The following is a 24,773-nucleotide window of genomic DNA, read 5'->3' on the forward strand; positions in this document are numbered from 1 at the left end:
AATCCCTGCTCCGGGGCCGGGGCCAGCCCGGCACGCTCGGCGAAACAGCCGCGGTGCCTCGCAGCCCCTGCGGGGAAGGGCTGCAGGCAGCGGCTTTAGGATGCGGGCTTGCTTCAGTGTCCGCTCCAGGCGAAACGGGGATCTGCAGGGATGTGGCTCCTGCTCCGCCCCACGCAGCATCCCCGAGGGAAGTGGCTGGGCTCTTAGCCCCCGCTTTCTCTCGGAAAAAAGCCCCCACACCCCCGGAGGGGGTAACTGCGGACACGGCCCGAGCAGTGCAGTGCCCCAGGGCCCTGTGCCGCCCTCAGCAGCTCAGGAAATCCCGCGGCTGGCGGGGCCGGCGCCCCGGGACACCCCCGGGCACTGCTGCAGGGGGCATGGCCCGTGCCAGAGACCTCCCTGGCCGCTGAAAGGCGCCTTTGTCACCCGTGCCAGGGAAACTCCAGCTCAGCCCTTGGGCACGGATGGGGCCCTCAAACTTCTGATGGAAAATGCATCCTTCAGTGAAAATCCTCAATGTGCTGTCTGGGGAGAGGCACAGCAGGGTCAGGGGTGCTCCTCACTGCCACCAACCCCCTGCCCGTATCCTGCGTCCCCTTGGCAGCAGGCTGTCCCCTGCCTGGCACTGGCCATGCTGTCCCCACAGAAGCTCGGCCACCCCCTCTTGCTCAGCCTTGAGTCACCTGTCCCCGAGGTGCCAGGACATCCCTGCCCTCCGTGCAGGAGCTGGAGCCTAAATCGGGGAAGATTAAGACACGACCAGCTAAAGCCACTTTGCTCCTGAACCAGCATATCCGCTTGGGATTTAGCGCATTTGTGGGCAGGGATTCACACCTTTAGGTGATTTGTCTTAATTCCCCCCAGCTCTATGTGTAAAAAGCCCTTGGCCAACACCTTCTGGGTGCTGGTTCTGCAGCCTGGCAGAGCCCAGGCTTTCTCCTGTGGCCTCTCCAAAAGGCGGTTGGGTGAATCTTCCTCCTTCTTCCTCCTCCTCTTGCACCCCTCAGCCCCCAGGGCTGGAGCACCAGCTGAGGCTGCCTCAGAACGAGGGATGTGGAGGATTTAGACAGGAGACCCTTTTCAGGATGTCCCCTCGGTGCATGAGACGAGAGCTGCTGCAGGCACAGGGACGCAGTGCTGGCACCTGCCTGCTGCCATGGGGTGCGTCAGGGCTGCAGACACACCGAGTGCCACAGAGGGACCCACAGGAGTGCTGTGGGACTGTGCTGGAGCAGGCAGCTGCCCTTCTGGAAATCAAAAGCTCCACAAAACCCCAGCTCCTGCCCTGTCCTGGTGCCTGCAGGCCTGGGCTGGGACACACTGGCTCCACGGTGGGGCTGAGCCCCTCCCGGGGCAGAGTGGGGCTGGGGCGCCCTGCAGGCAGCGCTGCCACCTGCCCCCGCGCAGGGACCCCGCCGGCCACAAAGCCACACATTGTTGTGACAGCAGCTGGCCACGAGTGACAGGGGTGCCTGGGCCTTCTCACCCAGCGGGGTGCAGGGGCGATGGAGGGGCCCGCTGTCGGGCACCCCCGGCCCCTCCCCCCTCGTAGCCCCGGCAGGGTCACTCTGTCCCATCCCGGAGCCTCGGGTTCCCTTCCCAGGGCCGGGCGGGCGCTTGGCAGCTGCACCAGCTGCCGGCAGAGAAAGAATTCCGTGACAATGGCGGCGGAGCAGAGCCAGGCTGCCGGCTGATGAATAATGCAAAGCTGCGCTTGCGGAGCGGCAGATGTCCTGTTTACCAACACGGCGGTGCAGGGCCGCAGCTCCCCGGCCACGGGCCCTGTCCCCCTGTCCCCACCGCTGTCACCCCCGGCCCTGCGCCTACACAGCCCCGCCGCGGGGCACGACCCGGGCACAGAGGGGCTCCCCCGCCTCGCCACGGCATCCCGGCTCCTCGAGTGTCCTCGCCGCGCCTTCACGGCTCCCTGAGCATCCCTTTGCAGCCGGAGGGGTTTTGAGATGGGAGTTTCCATGGCAACGGAGCGGAATGGCGCCGGGAGCCGGGGGATGCGGGCGCTGGAGCCGGGCAGCGAGCGGGGCTGGGGCGGGGACGGCTGCGGGGGATGGGAGATGCCCCAGCCCCTCTGCGGCGACTGCCCGGGACCGCCACCCTCCACTCACGTTCCGGGGGCGGCTGCCGGCCACACTCAGCCGGGGAGGCTCCCGGCCGGTGCCTTTGGGGCCGGTAAAAGCCCACAAGTCGCGTCGCTCAACTACAACCTGTTTATTATGGAGGTTTTTTCCCAGGCAAGGGAAGTCGGGAGCACTCGTGTCCCGACTTTGGTCTTTGGGGATGGGAGACAGGACAGGGGCTGCTCTCTCCGCCGCCAGGCCCGGGCACCTGCTGCGCTGGGCTTGAGCCGGGCCGTACCGAGCCGTACCGAGCCCGGCGATCGCTCGGCGGGCAGCCCCGCCCCGGCTCCCCCCGGGCGGCGGTGGGCGGGGGCCGGGCGGAGCGGGGAGCACGGCGCGGCACATCACAGCACGGCTCGGCACGGCACGGCTCGGCTCGGCTTCGCTCTCCCGCCATGGCATCCAAGTGCCCCAAGTGCGACAAGACCGTGTACTTCGGTGAGCGCATCCTCGGGGCCCGGCCCCGCATCCCCTTCCCCGCGCCGAGACGCATCCTCGGGATCCCTAACAGGTCCCCCAGCCCAGAGCCGGCGCTCATCCCCGCCTTCCCCTTCCCTGAGCCCCGGTGCATCCCCGCCTCCCCTTTCCCCCCCCCGGGATGTTTCGCCCCGTGTCCGCTCCCCCGCTGCCCCCGCGGGGCTCTCCCGGAGACGCGCCCGGCAGCGGCTCCTTCTCCCCCGCGGCCCCTCCGCCCTGCCCCGCACCCCGGGCTGTGCCGGGCGCTGCCGCCGGCGGCCCTGGGACAGGGGAGGCAGAGGGTGTGGGTGATCCCGGGCTCGCTGGGCTGAGGAGGGGAAGCAGGCGGTGAGGAGCCCCGGCAGGGGTGCGTGCCCACACCTGGGGTGCTGGCAGTGGCTCCTGTCCCCAGGTAGCTGCTGGTTCGGGCCCAGCCGACACGGCCAGTGCTGGGATGGGGGCTCCGAGATTCGGAGGATCTCTTGGGCCGGGGAAGTCGGCAGTGGCAGGTGCAAACAAAACCTTCTCCCAGCCGGTTTCTTTGGTTCCCTGCAAACCTGGCCCCAGGTGTGCCTTTCAGCTCTCCCCGTCTCGCCTCGCAGCCAGCTCCCAGCGGGTTGTTCCCAGCTGGAAGAGCTAATGAGGGGTTTGGGGTTCTACGGAACTTTTTCAAAGGCAGCTCCTGGGCTCGGAGGTCCATCTCAGCAAGCCTGGGCTGGGTTAGGGCAGCAGTGAGTCCCTGCAGGTCTCCAAGGGCCCTGCTCGGGGTTGTGGCTGGTCAGGGTCTCTGGGAGCCGGGGCTGGCGTGTCTCCTGTCAGGCAGCGCTGGCTGGGCGCCTCCCCCCGGCTCGCCGGGAGCTGGGACCAGCCCTGATCCTCTGTCTTGGTGCCCCCGAGACGCTCCCCAAGGCGCTGCCCCAGCCCGGAGACCCCCGGCAGTGACCTGGCGCCCTGGGCGAGCACCTTTGGCACTCAGGATGGCTCTGGGATGGGTCCAGAACTCCAGCCCGAGCTGCCTCCGGGGTCCTGCTGGCCACGGGGTCCAGCTGGGCTGGCGCTGCCTCCCTGCAGCCCTCCCTGCCCACCTCCCCCTGCTGCTCCAGGGTCCAGCCCCTGTTGCCTCGGTGTGTTTGTTTGGTGGAGAAATACCAAACGGTCCCGATGATGTTTGAGCATCGGAGGCATTGGTGCTTTCATTCTTTTCCGGCCATCTCCAAGTAAACACAGGGAAATAGGAATTTGCTGTCTTCCTCCTTTAAATAAACCTATTTGTGTGTGGGTGGGAAGGGCTTGGCCCCTTGGATGTCTTTCTTTGTGTGAATCTTTTCCTTTTTAAGCAGAAAATAGTGCCTACCCAGCCAGCTGGGCACTGACCCGGGGGCAGAGTTGCTCCTCTGGCTCCAGGGATGAGCCTGTCCTGCGTGGGGGGTCAGGGCCGGGCCCAGGGACCCCTGCCCTGCCGAAGGAGGAGGCCAGGCTGTGCCGGGAGGAGAAGCACCAGCCCCCAGCATTGTCCGTGCTCCTTTTCTCTCCCCACGTCCTTGTGGGTCTCCTGAGGATGTGGCCTGGGCGGGAACAGGGCCGTACCCCTGCTCCAGCTGCGTGTCCGCCCTCTCCCCGGGAGGGTTTCCGTAGGTGCAGGGTCCCTGTCCCGATCTCTGCGGCTCCGTGGCTCCCTGTCCCTGCCCCGTGTGGGGACACCCAGCCCCACAGGTAGGGAGGAGGCAGGTGCCTGGCAGCGGGGCAGTGCCAGCCCCCATCCCACACCTTCCCGCAGGGAATGCTGCCCCTGAGAGAGGCTTGGGGAGAGGGGGTGCTGGTAAGCTGAAACGGGAGCAAGCCAAAAAACTTCTCTGTGCTCGGAGCTGAGATAGGCTGGAGCATGTCCCTGTTGATGCCTTGAGGTTTTCCTTGAGGAACCGCCCAGGCTCTGGAAGAGTAAACTCGAGTCCGTTTATTCGATGCATAAAAGCTCCACTCAAATTCTCAGCCGTCTTTCCGGGATGCGGCTCCCGGGCTTTCCTCCCGGTGGGCCGCGTGCTTTGGTGGGAAGGGACGGGAGCTCCGCGCCCGGGCTCTGGTGTCGCTCCTGAATTCCTGGGCCGGCCCGAAGCTTAGCGGGGAGGTGATTCATAAAGGCCCGCTTGTTCGGGAGCCTCCCTGCCCGTGCTGAATGAGCGCTGGCAGCTCGGGCTGCCCGAATGCCTGGGATTGCAGCCGCGGGTCATGAGTGAGGAACGCCGGCGGCTCCTGCTGCCGGCCCCGCGCCGTGCGGAGCGCCCGCACTCCCGGGTACCGATGGAAAACTCATTTCCAGCATGCCTGTTGCTTCATGCTCCCTGGAAAAATCCAGTGGGCTCCTCCCTGCGCAGTCAGGAGGATGTGGGCGTTTCCTGAGCTACAGAATGAGCTTTTTTCCTTTAAAAAGCACAGGGAAATATAAAAATAGGGTTTTGGCGCTTTTTTTTTTTTTTTTTTTAGAGGACGTTGAGGTCTGTGACATTGTTTCCAGGAACGGTTGGGGCTAACTTTCCTGCTTTGGGAGGCTGCCTGGATGAAGTGAATGTTTAACTGGAGAGCAGCCGGTGGGTGCAGGGCCAGCTCCCATCCCACTCTGGCAGGTGCCAGCAGGCCGGGCTCGGGCTTGGCTTTAGGTTATCACTTCTGGCAGGAAGCTCCGGAGGGACCAGAAGCTCCTGCAGCCAAATAGCCACACATTTCCCCAGCTCCCTTTCACATTGCTAAGCCTTAAATGAGTTTTGCAGGGTCACCGGGAGGAGCCCTGGCCAAGCCTTTCCGCCTCCCGTCCTTTCTTCCCAGAACAGCGGGGGATTGTGGCAGCAGGGAGTTTCCTGTTTTCCCATCCCGAGCACGAGGCAGGCACAAGCCCCAGGGATGCAGCAAGCACACGTGAGGCGGGCTGGCTTTTGAGGAGCTCGCTGCACGTGCTGGGGGCTGTGAGGGCTGGTGGGGTGCTCTACTTGTTTGGAAAGGGGCATCGTGAAAGTAGGTGGGAGTCACTCAGCAGCTCCCCAGGCTTAAAGCTGCTCTTCAGGGTCGGTTTGCCGCTGGAATTCCAGAGCGGGAGTGAGGACACGGACACATCCAGCAGGAAGCCAGCAGGGCCCAAGGCCAGCGTGCTGCCAGGGGCCTGCAGCAGATGCCTGACCCTGTGGCCAGGCTGGGGGCAGCAGGACAGGGGGTGCAGCCAGGTGTGGGGTGCTCTCCCTGCAGAGCATGGCACCGCCGGGTCAGCCCGGCGAAACTCAAGCTGCAGAAGCCACCCTGCAATTAATAAGTAACTGCTGTCCTTGGCTTCAGGCAGGCAGACAGTGGGGCAGGAGAGGCAGGAGGGCTTGATTTCCATTACAGCCGTCCCTAACAAGGGAAGTGGCTCTTCAGGTGCAGCCGGTGCAGTGCTGGCACAGCCCTGGCCCTCCAGCATGGAGCGGGCTGGGCTCCTTGGGAACGGCCTCCTCCCAGGTCTGGGAGTGCGAGTGGACCTTGCAGAACGGTAACTAAGGATGCTCCACTTCCCTGCTCCCCGCGCAGAGCCCTGCCGGGGGGAGGGATGCCTCTGTGGGAAGCTGAAGAACAGGCCAATTAGCATCAGCTTTTCGCTCAGGAAAAAAGCAAAAAAATGATCTGTAGGAGTGTGGAACAGGGTGGTGTGAGGGCAGAGTCCCCTTGCTCTTGTGTCCTGGGCTTTGCTGGGACTCCTGACAGTGTGGTGCTGCTCCTGGGGCTCTGGGTGCTGGAGGCTTGGAGCTGGCAGGCAGCCTTCTGCAAACCCAGGGCCAGCCCTGGGTGACTCAGTTTGGTGTCCGGATTATAGAGTCCTCCACCCGTGTCCCAGCTTCTAGGCAGACAGAGATCCTCATGTTCCCATCCTCCCTCACAAGTCCCTGGTAGGAGCACAGGGTTGGGCAGAGGTGAGGTGATGGGACTGGGAAGAAAAGGCAAGGAAAGGCGGAGCAGGAATGCCCAAGCAAGAAGTGATGGAAAATCTGTCACCACAGTGTTGCAATCAAATGCAGAGCCTGGAGCGTGAGCCGTGGTGCCACTTCTGGCTGTGGTGGGATGGTGGTGCCCATTGCTCCTGCCAGGGGCCCTGCCGCTACCAGGGAGGTGATGGTGGAGATAGGTCCTGGCATGAGATGGAGAGAGCTGTCCCACCGTCCTGCTGAGCACTTGCTGGTGGGGAGCACCAGTGCTGCAGCCCCAAGGGAGACCCTGAGCATCCTCAGCCCTGGGCTGAACCCTGCTTGGAGCTGTGGGGGGCCAGCAGGGTGGGGAGGTGAGGAGCCACGGGGCAGGAGAGGCACTTTGACAAGCTTGGCTGCTCTGGCGTGTCCCAGAATCCTGCTCTTGCCGAAACGGGCCAGGAAACTGTCTTATTCTCCCAGCACTGCCTGCCAGAGATGACATCTCAGTGTGCAGAGGGAAGGAACAGTGTGCTCTGAACCAGCAACCCCCCAGGGAGTGGTCTGTGTGTGTGCCTGCCTGTGCCCGGCTCTCACTGGCCGCTCTGCCCCCAGCTGTGTGGTGGGCGAGGGGAGGCTGCAGGGGGGCCTTTGATTTTTCTGGTGGTGTCCCTTGGCAGTGTGGGCTGCATCCCCTGCACCCCCCAGGGTCCTGCCTGCCATGCCTCACATGCAGGGCTGCTGTGCAGCTGGAAAGCAGCTGAATTCCTTGGGCTCAGCCCTGGCTGAACCCAGGACCTGGCTGGGAGCACTGCTGTTCCTCTCCCAGCACAGACACGGCTGAGCTGCCCAACCTCAAATGCATCCCATTCAGATGGAACCCCTGTGGAAAATGGTGAGGGACTCGCTGGAGGCTGCTGGCCCTGCAAACCAGAGAGGGAGATTGGAGGCTCCTGGTCAGAGAGTAGGTGAGGCTGTGTCAGAGGAGAGGTGGGAAGCAGCAGGGTCACAGGAGCAGTGCTGTACATCAGGGCTGTGGCTAGAAATCAAACATCCTTCTCTTGCACCCGAGTGGCCCGGTATGCAGGGGCTCAGATCCCTTGTCTCTCCTCTTGGCTGGGAGTGGGAGCCCCCCGGGATATTCCCTGTTTCCCCCAGCTGTGCTCTGCGGGAAGGCCGCACTGAGCTGGCTTTGTTGCACACTTGGAGGGAGCCCAGCAGGCTGGAGGGCTGCCTTGCCTTGCTGCAGGGAAGCTAAATATATGTTTGGCCACAGCTCAGGGTGCGGTGTAACCGTCAGCACCGGCTGTGGGATGGGGGAGAGGAGCTGCCCCGCCGTGCCTGAGGAGGGCAGGGGTGGGGATGGGGGCACGGGAAGGCAGAGCAGGCACTGGGCAGGGCAGTGAGGCTGGGATATGGCAAGGGCAAGAAATCCTCAACCTGTCCTTCCACCTTTTCCTGGCCACTTTGTGAGGACATGGGGAAGGGATGAGGCTGCTGGCTCATGGCTCTTGGCTTTGTTTCCAGCCAGGCTCCTTTCCTTGCACTTTTCTTTCTTCATTCCTTTGTGTCTGCAACTGCTTTGAAGTGCATCTACAGTCAGTCTGACAGCATCCCTCTCTGCCAGGGATGCCTGTCGCTGGATCCCTGTGGGGATTTGGCATCCTTACTGCCAGCCTAGGCTTTGCCAGCCCTTCCCTGTGCCCTCCCGGGGCCGTGGTAGGATGGATGGGGCACAGCCCAGCCCTTTGAAGGGACACAGCTGCAGCTACGGTCCCTGCTGCTGAACAAGCCTCCGCCCGGGAGCAGCACTGACGTCAGGCTGTGGAAATACCTGTGCGAGGGCCCGGGGCTGGCACAGAAACTGGGAGGAGAGATGCTCTCTTCCCATCCTGAGAAAATGCGCCCATCTCTGGCCTGTGCCAGCTGCCTTGTCTGGGCACGGCGGGTAATTAAGGGCTGTGCCGCCTTGTCTCTGGGGCGGGGCTGCTCTGGAGCAGTGAGATCAGTCTGCCTTGACAGCCCCCTCGGCTTTTTGCCTGCTCCTGGCCTCTGGTGTCCCTCGGCAGTGTGGGCTGCATCCCCTGCACAGAGCAAATCCACCCCTCAGCTGCGTCCTGCAGCCAGACGTGTACCCGGCTGTGCCTCCACCTCTCCTTGGGGATGTTTTCCCAGGGGAGAAGTTTATCATCCATGGGCACTCCCTGCCCACCCCCACCCACGGCAGTGTGGGTAACACAGCCCTGTGGCTGGTAACCCCCCCAGTGACACACGCATGTGGCAGAGGCCGAATTCCTGCAGTCAAGCACCCTTAGGCCTGCCCCTCCCGGGGGTGCTGCACAGCTGGTTTAAATTCGGCTGGCTCCGGGGCTGAGTGTGTAAGGTGGCATTCGGGGGCCAGAGCGGACGTGCCCTGCTGTGATGTGAGAGCAGGGGCACGGCCTGCGGTGGCAGGGGCGGGTGCTGTGACACGGCTGCCCTGTGCCACCCCCTCCCCCTGCTCAGAGCCGGCCACAGCCCCGCACTGCCCGCCCCGGGCTGCTCCTCCGTGCCCACGCTCGGTGACCCCCGGGGTTGCTGGGGCGAGCAGCGGGGCTCCCCCCGCAGCAGGAGGATGCGGCCAGAGCCTTTTCCTCTGGAGCTGATGCAATAGCGGAGCAGCTGCGGCCGAGCGACAGGAAATGTGAGCGCCGGTCCCTTCCCTCCGCAGTGATTTACGGGATGGTGTGGCCGCGGGCTGCTGCCCTGGAAATGGGCTGGGGTGGCTCCAAGCCGCTTCCTCCGCTCGGTGCGAACAATGCCTTCTGGAAAGCCATCCCGGCTGTGCCGCTCCCGGGTGCGTCCCCCGGGAATCCTCGTTTGCAGCCAGAGGATGCCGGACCAGCCTCTGGGCGGCATTTCCTTCTGCAGGCGAGGGCAGTCCCCGCGGCTCCCGGGCTGTCCCTGTGCTCCGGGCCGCCCCCTCCCCCCTGTCCCATCCCCTGCCACGGGTCGTGCCTGCCACCGAGATCCCTCCTGCTCTGCGTGGCTCAGGCATGCATTGGCAGGAGGGTGCATCCATCAGGGAGGAGCAAGGATTTCCATCTGCTGAAATATTATTGGAGGGGGCTTCACTGGGGGAGCATTTTGTGTTGCGGGAGCAGGAGGGAGCTGCGTGGGGGCTGCGGCCAGCTATCATTGCCATGGCCTCTGGAAAACATCCGCCGGGAGCTTCCTCCTTGCTCTGTCCCCGCGGCCGTGACGGCGCCGGCTCGGGCGGGGGGAGCTGGGCTGACGCAGCCGGAGCTCAGCCTGGCCTGGCCGTGTGTGCATCCACCGTGACAAAGCCGAGCGGTTCTTTGGCCCCGAGCCGCTGGCTCGGCTTTCAGCCCATCACGCTCCGCTTCCCTCCCTGGTCACCCCGGGGAGGAACGCGCTCCTGCGGGCAGGGCTGGGAGGATGCAGGGCTCCTGCAATGGCCCAGGGACAGTGGGGTGCTGGGACCTCCGTATTCCCCTTGCTTTTGGGGTATCCCCGAGGTGTGGGGGGCCTGGGGGCTGTTCACCCTGCGGCTTGTTCTCTGCTCCCAGAGAGAGATGAGGGCTGCAGAGGAAAAGGAGGGCAGCTCTGGCCCTGGCCCCTTCCTCGTGTGCCACCTTCTGTGAGGGGCTGGGGAGACATGAGCCCTCCTGAGCCCCTGGGTTTGGAGCCAGCAGGGATTAGCCCTGGCAGCTTCGGGCTGGCAGGCACAGACCCCTGGCTGTGGGTGGCATCCCTTCGCCCTGCTGTCTGCTCTTGCCTGGGTTTGGCTCTACAGCCTGTGTGCCATCAGCAGGAGGTGGGTTTGGAGTTTCTCCCAACTGATGTGAGTTCCAGAAGTCCATGAGCTTGCTTGGGGATACTCCCAGGAGTCTCCTGTTCACCCTGGTGCAATGGCTCTGCCACACTGCCCCTCCCACCACTGGCCACCCTGCTTTGCACTGCGATGGAATTTTTGGGTGATGATGCCATCGTTTCAGCTTATCTTGGCCTTGTGGCATGCCCCGGATGCAGCTGTTTGCCTTGGGAGGAGGGTGGCTCTAGAAGGCAGGACCTGCCCTTGGGGGAGCTCTTGACCCCCATCTTGACTGGATGCAGACAGGTGACATTTGCTGAGGTCCTCGGGGGAAACCCGACATCACGGAGGAGGTCTTCTCACGGAGCGGGGCCGGCTCCGGTTGCACTTTTATTTGCTTGTTAAATATTTTATTTGGCTCTCCTGATTTAGTTTTACGGTGGCTTTAACGGGCTCACGCTGTTTTCCAGCTGTCTCTGCACATGTGCAGGACAGAGGGAGGGCCAGCAGGAATCCTGTGGCTGCCCAGGAGCTGGGAGGGAGAAGGGATGGTGCAAGGTTGGGGGTGCAAGAGGAGCACTGGCAGCCTGTGCTGCCTCCCAGGGTGCTCTGGGGACCTACAGCTCTGGGCCAGATGGAAGGATTGTATTTGTATTCATACAAGCAGTCTCGAAGCATTTGCTTCCCCTGAATTTGCCCACTGGTGCTCTGACACTGCTTTCAGTTCAGCGAGTTGCTCTGCAGGTTTGTGGCCACACAAGGCCTGTGGCTGTGCACCCATCCGCACGTCCTGCCCATTCCCGGGCCGGGGGCGAGTGGGACAGGTGTTTTCCAGGGCCAAATGTCCCTGCTGGGTGACAGTGGAGGCCGTCTGTCATCCCCTCCTCCTGGGAGCATCTCTGGAGCTGCGGCTGAGGCTCCCGCGGGAGAGGCTGGGTGTGCGTGGGGGGAGTGTGACTGCGCGGGCGGGGTGGGCATGGAAACGCCAAATATTTGAATGGGAGTGAAGTCACTCGGGGTAACATGGCAATGGGTAAAAATAGACACGGGAGTAGGGAAGAAAACGCTACCGTTGCTGGACTGGTGCATGGGAAAGCGCGGCTGTGGGGTGGCAGCTGGGTGGTGGCCTTTCAGCTGGGATAGGGTTAACCTCCTTAATAGCTGGTGCAGTGCTGTGAGGGGTCAGAGACCAGGGGGCTTTGTGCCCAGGTCCCACAGGGCTGCAGGGGCCCTGGGCTCCTGTTTCCTACAGTGTGGCTGACGTGCTGGGTGTGAGCAGCCCTTCCTGAGTGAGTGCAGCCCCTCTCCAGTGCAGCCTCCCGTGGTTCCCACAGCCTGGCTTCCCCAGGGGCTTCAGCAGTGGCTCACCCCTCTCTCGTGTCCCCTGCAGCCGAGAAGGTGTCTTCCCTGGGCAAGGACTGGCACAAGTTCTGCCTCAAGTGTGAGCGCTGCAACAAGACCCTGACCCCGGGTGGGCACGCTGAGGTAAGAGCTGCCAGGGCGGGCAGGGTGGGAGCTGTGCTGGTGCAGGGGGGTTGGTGGGACGGGGATCCCAAGAACAGGGCTGGGGCAGATGCCTGATGCCCTGTGGAGGCGCTGTCCCTGTGGCTTGCAAGCCCAGGAGAACACACTGTGGCTGCAGACGCTGCTGCTGCAGCTCCAAGTGCTTTTGTGCACAGCCCTGGGCAGGCCACAGAGTGGTGCTGGCACCACGTGTGGTGTCCCTGCTCTGTCACCCTGGGCTCCCAGGCAGCTGCGGTGGGGCTTGGCAAGCCCCAGTAAGATCTTGAAGCTCCATGCGCTGGGCAGACTTGTTTGGGCATTGCACAGGCTTCGGAGAGGAGTGTGCTGAGAGCCTGCAGTGACCTGTGCGTAAAAACACCAAGAACTGGGAATGCCTGGGTTGCCACGGCAACGAGAGCTCTGTGCCCGGGCACTGGTGCTCTCTGTGCCCGGGAGCTTGTGCTGGAGTGGGATGCCACTGCCACTCCCCAGCACTTGGAAGTGTGAAGGCGCCATGCTGGTGGATGCAGCTGCTCAGGCTTAGGGGCAACTGTGTTTTTCCTGTGCAGTGTCCCTGAGTGACACCCGGTGCCCTGGGTTTGCACAGCACGTGTCATTCCACAGTGTCACCAGCTCCTTAGCTCGGCTCTAGCAGGCAGCACAGCTGGGAGCAGCAGGGACAGCCATGCTGGTGGCCCCAGCCCGTGGGGGAAGCAGGGCCTGTCCTGCCAGTGAGGTGGATCTCTGCTCCAGGTCAATTTAAGCCCAGAAGATTTGCTGCTTCTCCATATAAGGTTGGATTCTGTTCCCATAGGGGAAGGCAGCCAAGCCCCACTGACTGTGCCCTTCCCTGCATTTTCTCCCTCCTTTTGAGGAGGCTAGGTTGGAAAGGTGTCATGGAGAGACCAGTTTAATGTTTACCCTCCTCTCTGGCATGGTAACGCTGTGAGCACGCTCATATTTATGCCTTGCAATATTTTGCAGCTGCCTTTGGGCAGCCCACAGCCTTCCCACTCCCCCAGCCTTACCCCCGGCTGTCCCAGCCCTCGCCTTTGGCACGGCACCCCTGCCCAGCTGCCACCCTGCCCCTCGTGGGCAAGGAGCCCTTGCCTTGCAGCAGAAGGATGGGAGGCAGGAGCACGGAGCAGAAGCAGGGCTGAGATGCTGAGTGGGGCCAAGCAGGCAATGGGGTGGGATCCTGCCTCAGCATGGGCTCCCAGGGGGTTTTCTACCCAGGCAGTGTGTGTGGCAGTCCTGCTGGCCCCCTGCTCCAGGCACAAACACTCTTTCTTTTCTCTTGGACTGGGTTCCAGCTGGCCCATGAAAAAGGGCTGTGGGGAGTTCCGGGGCTTATCGCCTGCCTCTTGCCTTCCTGTGATAAGGGCCCCAGACGATAGCGGGGTCCAGAGCAGCTGGGCTGGGACCAGTGCCCGTGCGGAGCCTCTGATCTTGGGCCAAGGCGAGGGGAGAGCGAAGCTCAGAGCCCCCACAGTGCTCCGGGCACCTGAGAGCGGCCTGGCTGTGCACAGGATGCTGAGTGGGTGAGGCCTTGCCAGGCTGGGCTGGTGCCACACGGCTGGGCCGGGGCACGGCACTGCCCATGGCTGGGCTGCCGTGGCCGCTGCTGCTCCAGCCCCAGGGCACTACCTGGGCACAACAGCTCGAGGGGCTGATGCAGGCGAAACCCCCAAGTGCTCAGGTCGGGTCAGGCTGATGCTGCAGACCTCAAACCGGGTGCATTTGAGGGTGTAGGCATGGTGGCCCCTGGGCAGCAGAGGATGGAGGTGGTCCTGAGGGAGCTGTGGTCACTGCTCCGCATCCTAACGCTGCCTCTCTCCCCAGCACGATGGGAAGCCCTTCTGCCACAAGCCCTGTTACGCCACACTGTTCGGCCCCAAAGGTACGTCTGTGTCCCCATGCCTGTGGTGCTGTGCTCGGGGCTGCAGGAGGGGCCGGGCCCCTCATCCCCACTGGTGGCCTCACAACACCCCATACGCCAGGCTAGCATGGGCTGAGCATCAAGCCAGCAAATTGCAGTCCCAGGCTGTTGTCTGCTTGTGCAGAGGGAGAGAAGAGCTGCTGGAGGGAAGGAGGGAGGGAGGAATCTCTTCTGACAGCTGCCCTTTTTTAAAAAAAATATTTTAAAAAACAAATTCACATTCAGACAGAAGGTGGAGTTACTCTCCTTTCCCAGATGTGGCTGGAGAAAGCCTGGGTCAGGAGAAAGCAAGCCAAGGCTGAAATGCAGCAGTGGCCCCTGGTTCAGCAGGGCTGGGGGAGGAGGGACAGGGGGCTGGGGGGTGATGGAGACCCCAGGCCACTGCAGCCTGTGTGACCCTCTGCAGGGGTGAACATCGGTGGTGCCGGGTCCTACATCTACGACAAGCCGCAGATCGAGGGGCAGACTGCTCCAGGACCCATCGAGCACCCGGTGAAGGTGGAGGAGAGGAAGGTGAATGCTGCACCTCCCAAGGGACCCAGCAAAGGTGAGGGGCAGGGCAGCACAGGCAGCCTGGCCCTTTGCCGTGCTGGGAAGCCAGTGCAGAGCCAACGTGTTTGGTGACGGTGTGGGCTGCAGGGTTGGTGTGTGGGGTCCACCCCACCCTGGTGTGTCCTGGCTGAGATGTCCCCCCACTTCCCAGGCACATGTCCTCTTCTCTTCCAGCCTCCAGTGTCACCACCTTCACCGGGGAGCCCAACATGTGCCCACGGTGTGGCAAGAGAGTCTACTTTGGTAAGGAGGCGAGCAGGCAGTGTGTGCTTGCCTCGAGGTGACATGGCCCCATGGGGTGACATGGTCCACAGGGTGACATGGCCCCATAGGGTGGCATGGCCCACAGGGTGGCATTGTCCACAGGGTGGAGTGGCCCCGTGGGGCTGGGCTCTGTGCAGGAACCCCGGGGCAATGCAGAGAGGTTGGGAGCAGGGTTTGGATCAGAGAGGGGGTTGTGGGTACAGGGGGATGTGCCTGAGAGGCCTGCAGGGGAGCGTCCTCTTGGATACACTCTTGGCTGCAGGGCTTTATCTGCATTGTGTCCCATGCTGTCACCTCCATCGGGGTAATGGCTGTCCTCAGCCATCCTGTGTCACCTGCGAGGCACCAGAGGGGTGGGAGGGATGTGGGAGGCTGGAGATGCTGAGATCCTGAGATCCTCTCCTGGGATTTTGTGATATCCCTGTGGGGAATGCTCCCCTTCAGTATGTTGCAGGGGGCTGGTGTGACCCTCCCTACTTGTCCCACTCCAGCTGAGAAGGTGACTTCTCTGGGGAAGGACTGGCACCGTCCCTGCCTACGCTGTGAGCGCTGCAGCAAGACGCTGACCCCGGGGGGCCATGCCGAGGTAAGGGTGTGCCAGCCTCAGAAGCCTGGCCTGCACACCTGGGGATCCAGTGGGGCTGAGATGTCCCAGGCCGTCCTGATGGTACCCACTGCCTCTGCAGGAGGGCAGGGCTGGGAGGAGTAGCCCCTCAGCCTGGGGAAGTGCTGGGGTTCTTGGGGTGTCTGCAGGGGAAGAGCAAGAGAGGTGCCCAGCCAGGCAGGTGGGCATGTCTTGGGCGCTGGATTTTCCCTGGCCCCAGCCCAGGTGACAGGTTTTTCTCTCTGCCCCGCCCAGCACGATGGACAGCCGTACTGCCACAAGCCCTGCTACGGGATCCTCTTCGGGCCCAAGGGTGAGTGCCTGGGGCACATGGGGTGGGCCCTGTGTGGGCGGCCACTCTCAGAGCTCCTGCCACCACCCAGAGGGGATGCCTCCCTGGAGCATGCCAGCTACCCGCCCATGTCCTCACCCTCCTGTTTCTTGCCCCGTGTAGGTGTCAACACCGGAGCTGTGGGAAGCTACATCTACGACAAAGACCCCGAGGCGAAGAACCAGCCCTAGACAGCGTCCCTGCCCACCTGCCCGCACGCTCTGTGCCCCTCCTGTACTAACCTCCTGCTCCCAGCCTGAGCAGACCCTCACTAGGCTGGCCACAGAGCTGTGCCCTCTCTGCTGTCTCTACTCTGGGCAGGGCAGCCCTGCCCCTGGGTTATTAGTCTCTAATATATGCTTCAGTGTTTTAAGGCAAAGGTAGAAGGTATCTCTGGTGGTTCCCAATGTGCTCTGCCCTCCCCAGCCCTCCCACCAGCCCCCTGAGCATGGGAGGCAGCAGGGCAGGTGTGGGGTGTCTCTGTGTGCCGGGGATGGCGGGTGGCACCCAAGGGCGTGAGGATGGGAGAAGGTGGTGTCAGGAGTTCCACCAGGGGAGAGTGCTCTATGCTGTCCCTCAGTGCTTGGGGCTGGGGTGAGGGTGCCCAGCCCTCTTCCTCACCAGCTGCTGGAGATGTGTGACACCTGGCAGCACTGCCCCTCTCCTGGCCCTTTCCAGGCCCCATGCCCTGGCTCTCACTGTCCCTGGGTGCCACAGCTGGCCCTGTTCACTGTTAGGTCTGGCACCTCCCTGTCTTTGAATCCCTGTAGGTGCACCCAGGCAGGTGGCCCAGCCTACTCTGCGGGCTGGTTTAGGTTGGTGACCCCCAGCCTGATCCCCCTGGAGGCACAGCCTGTGCCAGGGGGGACCTGGCAGCTGCAGCCCTGGTGGAGAGGGCTCTCCTCTCCCCACCTTTGGAGGACAGAGCGCATTGGGCTGGTGGCCTGGGCAGTAGGACCTCCCCCTGCTTCCCAGAGACAGAGGTTTCTCATCATTGTTGTTTATTTATAAGCAGTTGTAAATGTGCTCCTTGCTTTGGAGAATGACACGTGCCCCCATCTCACCCATCCCCCCGTGCACTCCCAGCCCTGCTGCTGCCCAGGAGAACAGGGAGAGGGCTGGGGCAGGGCATCCACTGGGGCAGTGAGCCCTGGGTGCCAGCACCCCCTCTCCTCAGGCTCCCTGTGCTGCTGCAGGGCTGACTTTTGTTACTTGCTGACAATAAAGGTTTTGAGAGATGTGTTGTGCAGCTCAGATCCGGGTGGAGGTGTGGGAAGCTCCGCACACCACGCAGCATCCCGCGGGTCCCATGACAAGGTGGGACCCTGCTGCTGTGGTCCTATCCCAGCTGGCTCTTCCTGGGGCCTGGCTGAGCAGCTTCAGCTGAGCCCCAGCTCCCCCTGAGGAGCTGTTCACTGTGCTGTGAGCACAACAGGTTTGTAGGAAGCTGTGCTGGCCCTGCAGATGGGATGGCATGGCATAGGATGGGATGGGATGGGTCGGGTCCTTCCCAGCTTTGGGGAGTGGGAAAATAGTGGAGAAAAAGTTCAAGAGCAGGTGCTGTTGTTTCCCCCAGCCTGGGTTTGCTGAGCAGGCCCAGTGCATGAGTGGGGCTGTGGTTGGGAAAGCTCAGCCTGGCAGCAGCGGGGCAGGAGTGCAGTCCTGGGAGCTGCGCTGTGCCCAGCCAGACCCCGGCCTTGCTGCCAGGCCTGGTTTTAGACATGCAGCTATTTCCCCTCAGAGCCGGGCATTCGCAGAGTGAGGCAGGAGCTCTGGGCTGCCAAGGCAAACAGCGGCTCTGGGAACTGCTGCTCGGGCCCGTCCCTCCTGTCACGTTCCTGCACGAACCCTGCTGGGCTGCCTGCTGGCCGTGCCCCCCTGGGGACCCAGGCATCCCTCTGGCCCCGTCTGCAGGGAAAACAGAGCCCTGGTGGCCCCCGCGCTGCGTTGGACCCAGCCCCAGCCCCGGCAATGCTCCTGCCGTGCAGGAGAAGGGGCCGGTGGGCGGCCACAGCCCCTGGCCGTGCTCCTGGCCGGGCCCAGCTGGGGATGCAGCGGGCACAGCTGGGCACAGCAGGAGCCCACGGCCGCAGCGGCACTGGCGGCTCAGGCAGCCTGCAGGGCCGCGGTTCCTCCCTCCTGGCAGCGATCCCAGAGCACGAAGCCTTTTCCCAGGCACACAGGGCTCGGCAGCGCGGCTCCCGGGTGGGGGAATGCGCTCAGCGTGTTCGTGTTTTGGCGGGGTGTCCATGGAGACGTGACCCCGCGGTGCTCTGGGGACAGGGCTGCGCGGTAAATCAGAGCAGTGCGCTCTGCCGGCTCCTCCCTGACCCTCAGCTGCGCCCTCACGGGCCCAAATTTGCCAAGTTTGCCCCGTGCAGCAGCAGCGGTGCCGAGGTGGGGGGTTCCAGCCGCTCATCCGGGCACAGTGTAGCTGCCAGCAATGCCCTTGGCACGAATACACCTCCCCTTGCAACTCTTACTGCCCATCCTTAATTAACGAGCTTAATATGCCAGCCTCTCTGCTGGCCTGTGGCAATGCCCTGCAGCAGGGAGCTTCCCTGATGGCCTGCACGGGCTGATTTTCCTCCCCAGCACCTACCTGGCCCCATCCTGTGCACCAGCCAGGCTCAGCCAGCAGGATCCCACCATGGGCTGGCTTTCTCCTCAATTCCTTTCTCTCCCTTCCTTTCTTTCCTTCTTTCTTTTTCTTCTATTTTTTTTTTTTTTTTAATCCTTACATTTTCTTTCCCCCATGAGGGTTTTGCTGAAGGAATGCAATTAAATTAAAAATAGACAAAATTCAGCTCTGCTGCACCAGGGAGTGCTGGGAAGCCTGCAAACATCACAGCATCCTGCTGTGCCAAAGGGCACAGCCTGGCTGCTCTGGCTCTGGTGGGCAATGTCCCCCCACCCTCAGGCAGGTGGAGGGACTGGCACCTCTCGTGACACAAAGTGTCCCCCAGGTACAGCAGGTGCCCACAGGGTGGGTGTTAAGAGCAGGAACCTGAAGGCTGTAAGGGGGCTTTGGGGTCCTGTATGGGATTATCTGTGTGTGCTGAGGGGTCAGGGCTGTCCCTGTGCTCGTGGGTCAGTGTGGGGACCAGGGCACAGACACAGCAGAGTGGCACTTTGCTCAAGCAGGGAAGGCAGCTCTGGCCTCTAATCCTTGGTGCATTTTGTATTTATTTTTGGGAGGCCTATGTGAGCTGAAAGTGCTCCTTTACTTGAGGCTTGGAAAACATCTTTCCCCTCAGGGATGTCAAATATTTTAATTTTTTTTCAGTCTGGACTTGCTAGTGGGATAAAAATGTTGGAGGGCCCTGGTGATTACAGACGTACTTTCCAGGGTACAGATGAAAATAGAGAAAAAAGTGGATGCAGCTTTGCTTGGAAATCCCCCAAGCCCTGTGAATTTGTCCTGGGCTATTTCACTTGCTGGCTCCCAGGTTTCCTGGGAGCCATCACAGCTCAGCAGAGAACTCACCAGCTGGCCAAACTCTTCTGAGGACAGGCTGGGTGATGGGTGCCAGCCTGGGTGTGCCCAGGCTGCAGGAGGAGCAGGATTGTCACCTAGTGGTGCTTCTCAACAGAAGGCTGAAGGCACCCGTGCCACCAGAAATGGGGCTGCACAGCTTGTGCCGTCCTTCATGACCCAGAAAAGGGGTGGAGAGTGCACAAAGGCTGCTCCTAGAGAGGCACAGCGTGCTGCACACATGGAAAACACCAGGAAAGGAGTTGGTAGGGGTAGAAATGATGAGGGCAGCCCGGGGTACATCTGAGCCAGTCCATGCAGGGAGGGGAGATGTGACCATCATGGTGTGGAGGGGTCCTGAAATGCAGGGAGATGGCAGGGCAGGATGGCTCGGGGGTGCTGGAGGCCAGAGCAGCACAGCTGGGCAGGGAAGCCAGACAGATTTAAAGCATTTGCTGGAAAGTCAGTAAACAGGAGCCAAAAGAGATGAGGTGCTGGAAGATGTGATTTAAGATGGGATATTAAAAGTGACCCAGTAGGCTGAGCTTGTTTCCACAAGGGCCAAGAGCTGGCTCAGCTGCTCCCTGGAGTCAGCAGAGGGGCTCTTCCTGGCCTGGCTGAGCTTTGGCTTGGTCCCAGTGGGAGGTTAAAGAAGTGGGTGTAACTACTGGAGAGGGTGTCAGAGAGCAGGCAGGGATGAAGAAGGAATGGCACAAAAGTAAGCAGAGGAAGAGGATTTGGGCTGTAAATCCGATCCCTGCCAGTGTCACCCCTGCCCTGGGGTGTCACACAGGGAGAGCTGCTGGTGCGGCTCTGGCTGTGACACTGGTGAGGGTGGTGCTGCCTCCTCCTCACTAGTGTTGCTGCCTGGGGACATCCACCACCCCAGGATGCAGGTGCAGCTCTGCACCAGCCTGTAGGTTTTCAGGTAGGGTGAGCAGCTGGGAACCATCCCGGGAAGCTCAAGGGGCTCCTGGAGTGCCCTGGGGCAGGCTGCTGGGGGAGAAATACCTGTGCCGAGATTGGATGGAAGTGTGCAGGCTGCTAATGGCCATGCAAACCTGTGACTCCTCCTCTCCTCCTTTCTCCAGCTCTGCCCTGGCCCTCTGTGCTGCCTGGGGATGTCAGAGCACAGCAGTCACATCCTTTTCACCTTCCTGCTCCACTGCCACAGCATGACCACGCTGAGCAACATGCTCACAGGAAGAGCAAACACTTCTGCACCCCTTTGTCTCACCTCCAGTGAATTTTTAACCAGGAATAAAAGGTGTGGCATCAACAGCCTGGAGCCAGCCCAGGGCAAACAGTGCTGCCAGGCAGGCTGGGGAGGTGATCCCTGGCACAGATCCCCTGTGAGTAGCCCCTGAGTAGTGCCCACAGTCCCTGCCAGCCCCCATGTGCATCTCCCTGGCAGGCAGAGGCAACGCCTCCTGGACACTGGGCAGCTTTCCAAAGCAGCAGACTCTGCTTGCTTGACACTCCTGGCTCCATTCGATAGCCACAACAGAAACAGCCAGGCAGTGCCAGGAAAATGTACCAAATCCTCCCCAACAGGATTTAGCCAGGAGGTTTCCTTGGGCTGCCACTAATGGAAAGCTTGCAGAAAAGAGCAGATGGCAGCAGAGGCTTTGGCCAGACTGTACTCAGGGAGGAGCCTGGGTGGAATTGAAGGAGATTTTCCACATGGGGTTGGAAAGTCAGACAAGGGCTGCCACACCCTTTTGTCCCATGGATGGAAGTCGCAGCAGTGTCCCTGTTGTGTCCCCACGTGGGCAGCCCTGTGTGCTCCATCCGAGCTGAGCCGGGAGCTGGCCCGCGGCTCGGTATTTGTTATTGCCCGTGCAGTGTAACATTAACCCTGTGCTGATAATTCACACCCTGCCTCTGAGGGTGGGAGCTGGCCTGACAAGGGGCTGTGGGGGCAGCCAGTTGCCTGAACCTGCCTGGAAGCGTTTACAGCTCCAGCTGGAGGCAGACATGTGATTGCCGTGCCCGCGGCAGGACGGCTCTGCACTGTGTCCCCAAGGGCACTGAGCACAGGTTTTGGCGTGGCAGTGAGCATATTTCACAGGCTCAGACCATTTGGGGCTTTACAGCACCAGTGGCAGTGGATGTGCCACAAACCTGCAGAGTGCCCCTTTTCAAGCCCCTTCCCTAAGCCCCCCACTCCTGGAAGGAAGGCCTTTCCTGCTTCTGTCTTGCTCACAATTACTCCTGGCCAGCAGTCGCCTGTCAGCTTTATGAAGACACATCCCAGAGGTTTTCCTTAGGGTGTAATTTGCCCTGACAGCCGCTTTCGTGCCGTTGTTTTCCTGTCTGTCTGGTAATGGGATTAGCCACGTGCAAATCCGGAGGTGATGGAGGGGAGTGGGGGCAGAGCCGCCAGCCCCCGTTGCAGGGCACACTGAGCAGCTCCATGGGCCCTTTGATGGGATCACGAGCCTGGCAGCTCCCCCCAGCTTCTGCCAGGCTTGTTTTAAGCCATCCTATAATTTTCCTGTTAAATTAGAGTTCCACGCTAGGTCGTGTAGAGCATATTTTACGATAAATAGTCTTGGCTGAGAGGGCCTTTGACTTGCACAAGTGTGGGCTGAAACACGGGCAGGGAAGGAGGTTTTGCAGGACTTGCAGCTGTGAGAGTGCTTGGGACAATGCTGGACCGGGGTGTCCCTGGCCCCCGGGTCATGCCCTCACTGGTGCATCCTCTCCCCTCTGTGCAAGAGTGCTGGGGGGCTGTGAGAATTCTGGAAGCCCCTACCCCACTCCAGCAAGGCAGGAGGGGGAGCCTGGAGCTGCTGCCCGGGCAGATGGGCTGGTCTGCTACATGGAAATAGCTGGTTTTTCTTGCTCTGTTAGCAAAACAAGCCCAAATCGGCTTATGTCACCGCCCTGCCTGCAAAAATGCCAGTGGCTTTCCCAGCTGTTACTGCAGTAGTCACCAGTGGCCAAGGCACTTGAGGGAGATACTTGGGTGGGCAGCTCTGGCATACCCGAGAGCTCTTGACTCGCAACTCTGCCCCAAGAGCCCAACAAACTCTTGGGGGCTGGAGGGACTTGCTCAAAATGCGGCACAGATGGAGCTGGGGAGCTGGTGCTGGCTCTTGCCAAGGGAGGGGATAGCCCTGGCCATAACAACAGCACCCAAACAAACAAATGAGACAGCCCAGGTTTTCCGAGGGCTGTTGCCATGCCATCGGGGAGCGCTGGCGCCTGATGCTGCAGGATAGAGCCTCACCCACAGATTCCTATCAGAGGGCATTGACAGCTGAGGCATGCTCAGTCTAATGGTTAAATTAGCTGGAACAAGGTCTGCAGATAAGATAAAGCTGTGCTTTGCTGAAGAGGCTGCTCTCCGTTGGCGATGGCTGGGTTGTTTCCCTGTCAGGTTATGAACCTTGATTTGAAATGATGCTTTGGGTGGGACCTGGGTTTGCTGAAAATACCACCCCTGCCCTTCTGCTGCTGCTCCCTGGTGCTGTTTCTGCCCAGCACTGGAGCTGCCCACTGGATGACCTTCTCTGCATGGCGTGGGCACAGCATCATGGGCAGCACCCCAGTGAAGAGGGATGAGCTGGCTGCTGCTCACTGCCAATCCAAGAAGGCTCCCACAGAGTTGCAGCTTGGTTTTGTGTCCTGGGGGGACCTTGGATAGCAGAAAGAGCAGTGACCCCAAATGTCAGCTTGCTGCAGTGTTTCCAGCCAGCTCCCTCCAGCACAGTGAGGCCTCAGTGTACTGCTCCATCGCAGAGCACTGATGGATTTTGCACACCGCTATTCCAAGTGTTTATGGACTCGCTCCCTGTAAAATGGGCAAGAGGCTGTATCCCAAGGGCTCCCGAGATGCTGCTGTGCTCCGGGAGCACCTGTAGCCCTTCCTCCCTCCTTTCTGGGGTCCTCTGCCAGGTGGCTTTGCTGCATTGCCCCAGCCCTGTGCATGCCTGCTGATCAGAGGGACAGGAGCAGGCTGGGCATAGCTCTGTGGGTTCTGGTAGCCCATCAGGGCCAGCCAGGACCATGGAGGAACCATAAGGGGCCAGCAGGCACACAACCCCATGCAGGGAGCATTGGCAGAGAGCATCATGTGGCATGGTGGTGCCTGTTTGTGAGAGTGGCCTGGTCCCTAGTGAACAGACCAGTCTCCAGAAAGCCCCTGGGGACATGGAGAGAGGGACAGCCAGGCTCTGCTTCAGGCAGGCCACTCGCTGTGCAGTGCTGTGCAGGGGCACCTGCTGCCCCAGCTGGGGTGGGAGCATTCCTGCCACAGGAGGAGCTGGGCCAAGCGGTGCATGGGGACGGGGCACAGGGCTGGCCAGCTGGAGGAGACTTGCAGGAGGGCAGTTTTCAGCTGCACAGAACCTGCCTTAAAAGGGAGTGCAGCTGAAAGTGTCTGTCCAGGCCAGTCAGTGGCCCCAAAGCAGCCTGGCACTGTGTAGGAGAGGAAGCAGAGCCACCAGAGTGGGGAGAGGACATGCCTTGTCCCTATATTTCATCAGTGCCAGCTGCACTCCTTGTGGTGTGGGGAAGGGGTCCTGGCCTGGGTACCCCAGCTGGATGCTCACCGAGTGCTGTGTCAGGGTACAGGAGGATGTGATGTGGCTGAAATATGGGTGCCTGCATGCACTGGTGCCTCAGGGCAGGAAGAACGGGGAGGAGGCAGGGTGGTGGCCTTTGCAGGACAGTCTGCCTCCCCTCCCATACTGTAAGACACTGTCTCAGCATCTCAGCATGAGTCACGCCCCAGCCGGGAGCTGCTCCCGGTGACATCCTGCCACTGTGGGTGCTGCACACCCTGCTGAGCCCAGCACTGCCCTTGCACCAGGATGGTGCTCCCCAGCCTGCAGGGGGGCCGCCAGCTGGGGGATGGAACACCGGGACCACTGGCAGCAGCAGGGAGCATCAGCAGGGGGATTGTGCTGGGAAGGGAGGCTGCTGGAGCCAGGCTGGGTGGTGAAGCAGTCCCAGCTGAACATGAACTTCGACTCTGGGCACAGCTTGCCGCTTCTCCTCCTGCACCCACGGGTGGGATCCGGTGTCAGCAGGGCCCTGTGTGTGTCGGCGAGGGATGCCTCGCATTTCGGGAGGCAGTCACTAGGCGTCCCGGCGCTGGGTTTCACAAGCCCTCATGACCTTTCCAGCACAGCAACGTGCCCTGGGGAGGATTGTTTCATACAAAACAGACCTTTGGATAGGCTTTTCATTTCCTTCACAGCCAAGCACAAAGGAACAACAAGTCCTCCCTCCTAATAAAATGACAAAGTCAGTGACACAGATGGGCTGGCTCTCCACAGTGAGCGGAGCCATGTGCCGCGCCCACGCCATTCCCAATGTCCTGCAAGAGCAGGGTTACAGTCCTGGAGCTCCCGCCTGCTTCATCCTGCACCCCAAAATTCCCCATGGGCAGGAGGCCCTGCCTGAGGGTTTAATTTTACACTACCTTGGGAGAAAAACGTGCCTGTTCTCGCAGGGGGTGAGCCCGGGTGGGCAGCACCCCATCAGCCTTTATCTGGGAGTGTGGTTAATTGACAGATGCCAATCACAGCTGCCGCGCTGAGCGGGCTCTCGGCCACCCACGCAGCACAGCAGGGCCCGGGCTGCGGAGGGGACAAGGCTCTGTGTGGGGGCAGCGGAGGCCGGGCCGCAAGGGCGGTGGGGCTGTGGACTGCAAGGGGCGCACGACGTGCAGGTGGAGGGATTGCAGGGCAAAGGGGTGCAGGAGGTGTAGGGCTGGAAGGGGTGCAGGACCCCGTCTCGGCAGCCCTGGCAGGGCCGTGTCCCGG

At 61.7% G+C, this 24,773-nt stretch overlaps 1 protein-coding gene across 1 annotated transcript; it reads left to right on the plus strand.

Moving 5' to 3' along the window:
• The first annotated feature begins 2,414 nt into the window (after positions 1–2,414).
• On the plus strand, positions 2,415–16,759 carry CRIP2 (cysteine rich protein 2). The gene is made up of 8 exons (XM_063406743.1): positions 2,415–2,573; positions 11,719–11,813; positions 13,674–13,731; positions 14,177–14,317; positions 14,497–14,565; positions 15,078–15,172; positions 15,446–15,503; positions 15,645–16,759. Exons 1-8 carry the CDS (start codon positions 2,531–2,533, stop codon positions 15,710–15,712), a joined length of 627 nt encoding a protein of 208 aa, XP_063262813.1. The 5' UTR covers positions 2,415–2,530; the 3' UTR covers positions 15,713–16,759.
• The last annotated feature ends 8,014 nt before the right edge of the window (positions 16,760–24,773 follow it).

This window comes from Prinia subflava, chromosome 10 (assembly GCF_021018805.1).
Source record: "Prinia subflava isolate CZ2003 ecotype Zambia chromosome 10, Cam_Psub_1.2, whole genome shotgun sequence".
Classification (NCBI taxonomy): Eukaryota; Metazoa; Chordata; class Aves; order Passeriformes; family Cisticolidae; genus Prinia; species Prinia subflava.